Source organism: Eimeria mitis, genomic scaffold (genome assembly GCF_000499745.2).
Source record: "Eimeria mitis Houghton genomic scaffold, Emh_scaff173, whole genome shotgun sequence".
Taxonomy (NCBI): domain Eukaryota; phylum Apicomplexa; class Conoidasida; order Eucoccidiorida; family Eimeriidae; genus Eimeria; species Eimeria mitis.
In genome coordinates this window covers 13,389-13,886 of record NW_013570046.1, presented here as the reverse complement: position 1 = coordinate 13,886, position 498 = coordinate 13,389, and the positions used below count along the sequence as shown (strand labels likewise).

General features: G+C 60.8%; 1 protein-coding gene across 1 annotated transcript in view; it reads left to right on the top strand.

Annotated features, from left to right (window-relative positions):
* Nucleotides 1-498, top strand: part of EMH_0001890 (DNA-directed RNA polymerase, related) — a gene marked incomplete at both ends in the record, with an annotated part of 1,704 nt that overhangs the window by 465 nt on the left and 741 nt on the right. Inside the window, 1 exon segment of the mRNA XM_013495751.1 lies at nt 3-498. Within this exon segment, the coding sequence (XP_013351205.1) occupies nt 3-498 (496 nt within the window).

Sequence of the window (498 nt, the reverse complement as noted above, 5' to 3'; positions counted from 1 at the left end):
ACGGAAACCGCACCAGAAGAAGCCACAACAGCAGCATCAACAGCAGCAGCAGCAGCAGCAGCAGCAGCAGATCCTCCCTCGGCACTCAAGGGCCTTCAGGAACTGCGGCAAATGGGCACTGCGCAACAGCGTCAGGTATACATCCGGCTGCTGGGGAAGACGGAGGATTCAGTTGCAGCTTCTGCTGCTGCTGCAGCAGGAACAGCAGCAGCAGCAGCAGGTGCTGATGCTGCTGCTGCTGCCGCTCCTGCTGCTGCGGGGCTCTCGCCCAGCGTGCTGATGTGTCTGCATGCGCTCGAGCTCGAAGCCATGCAACAGGGGCTGCTGCTGGCAGACGTTCCTAAGGAAGAGCTGTTCAGACACCTCCAGGAGTCGCAGCTGCCTGGAGAGCAGCAGCAGCATCAGCAGGAGGAGGAACAGCAGCAACAACAGCAGCAGCGGCCCCTGCTGCTGAATACGGAGTGGCTGCAGCAACAAAAGGAAGCTGCATACGGCGCT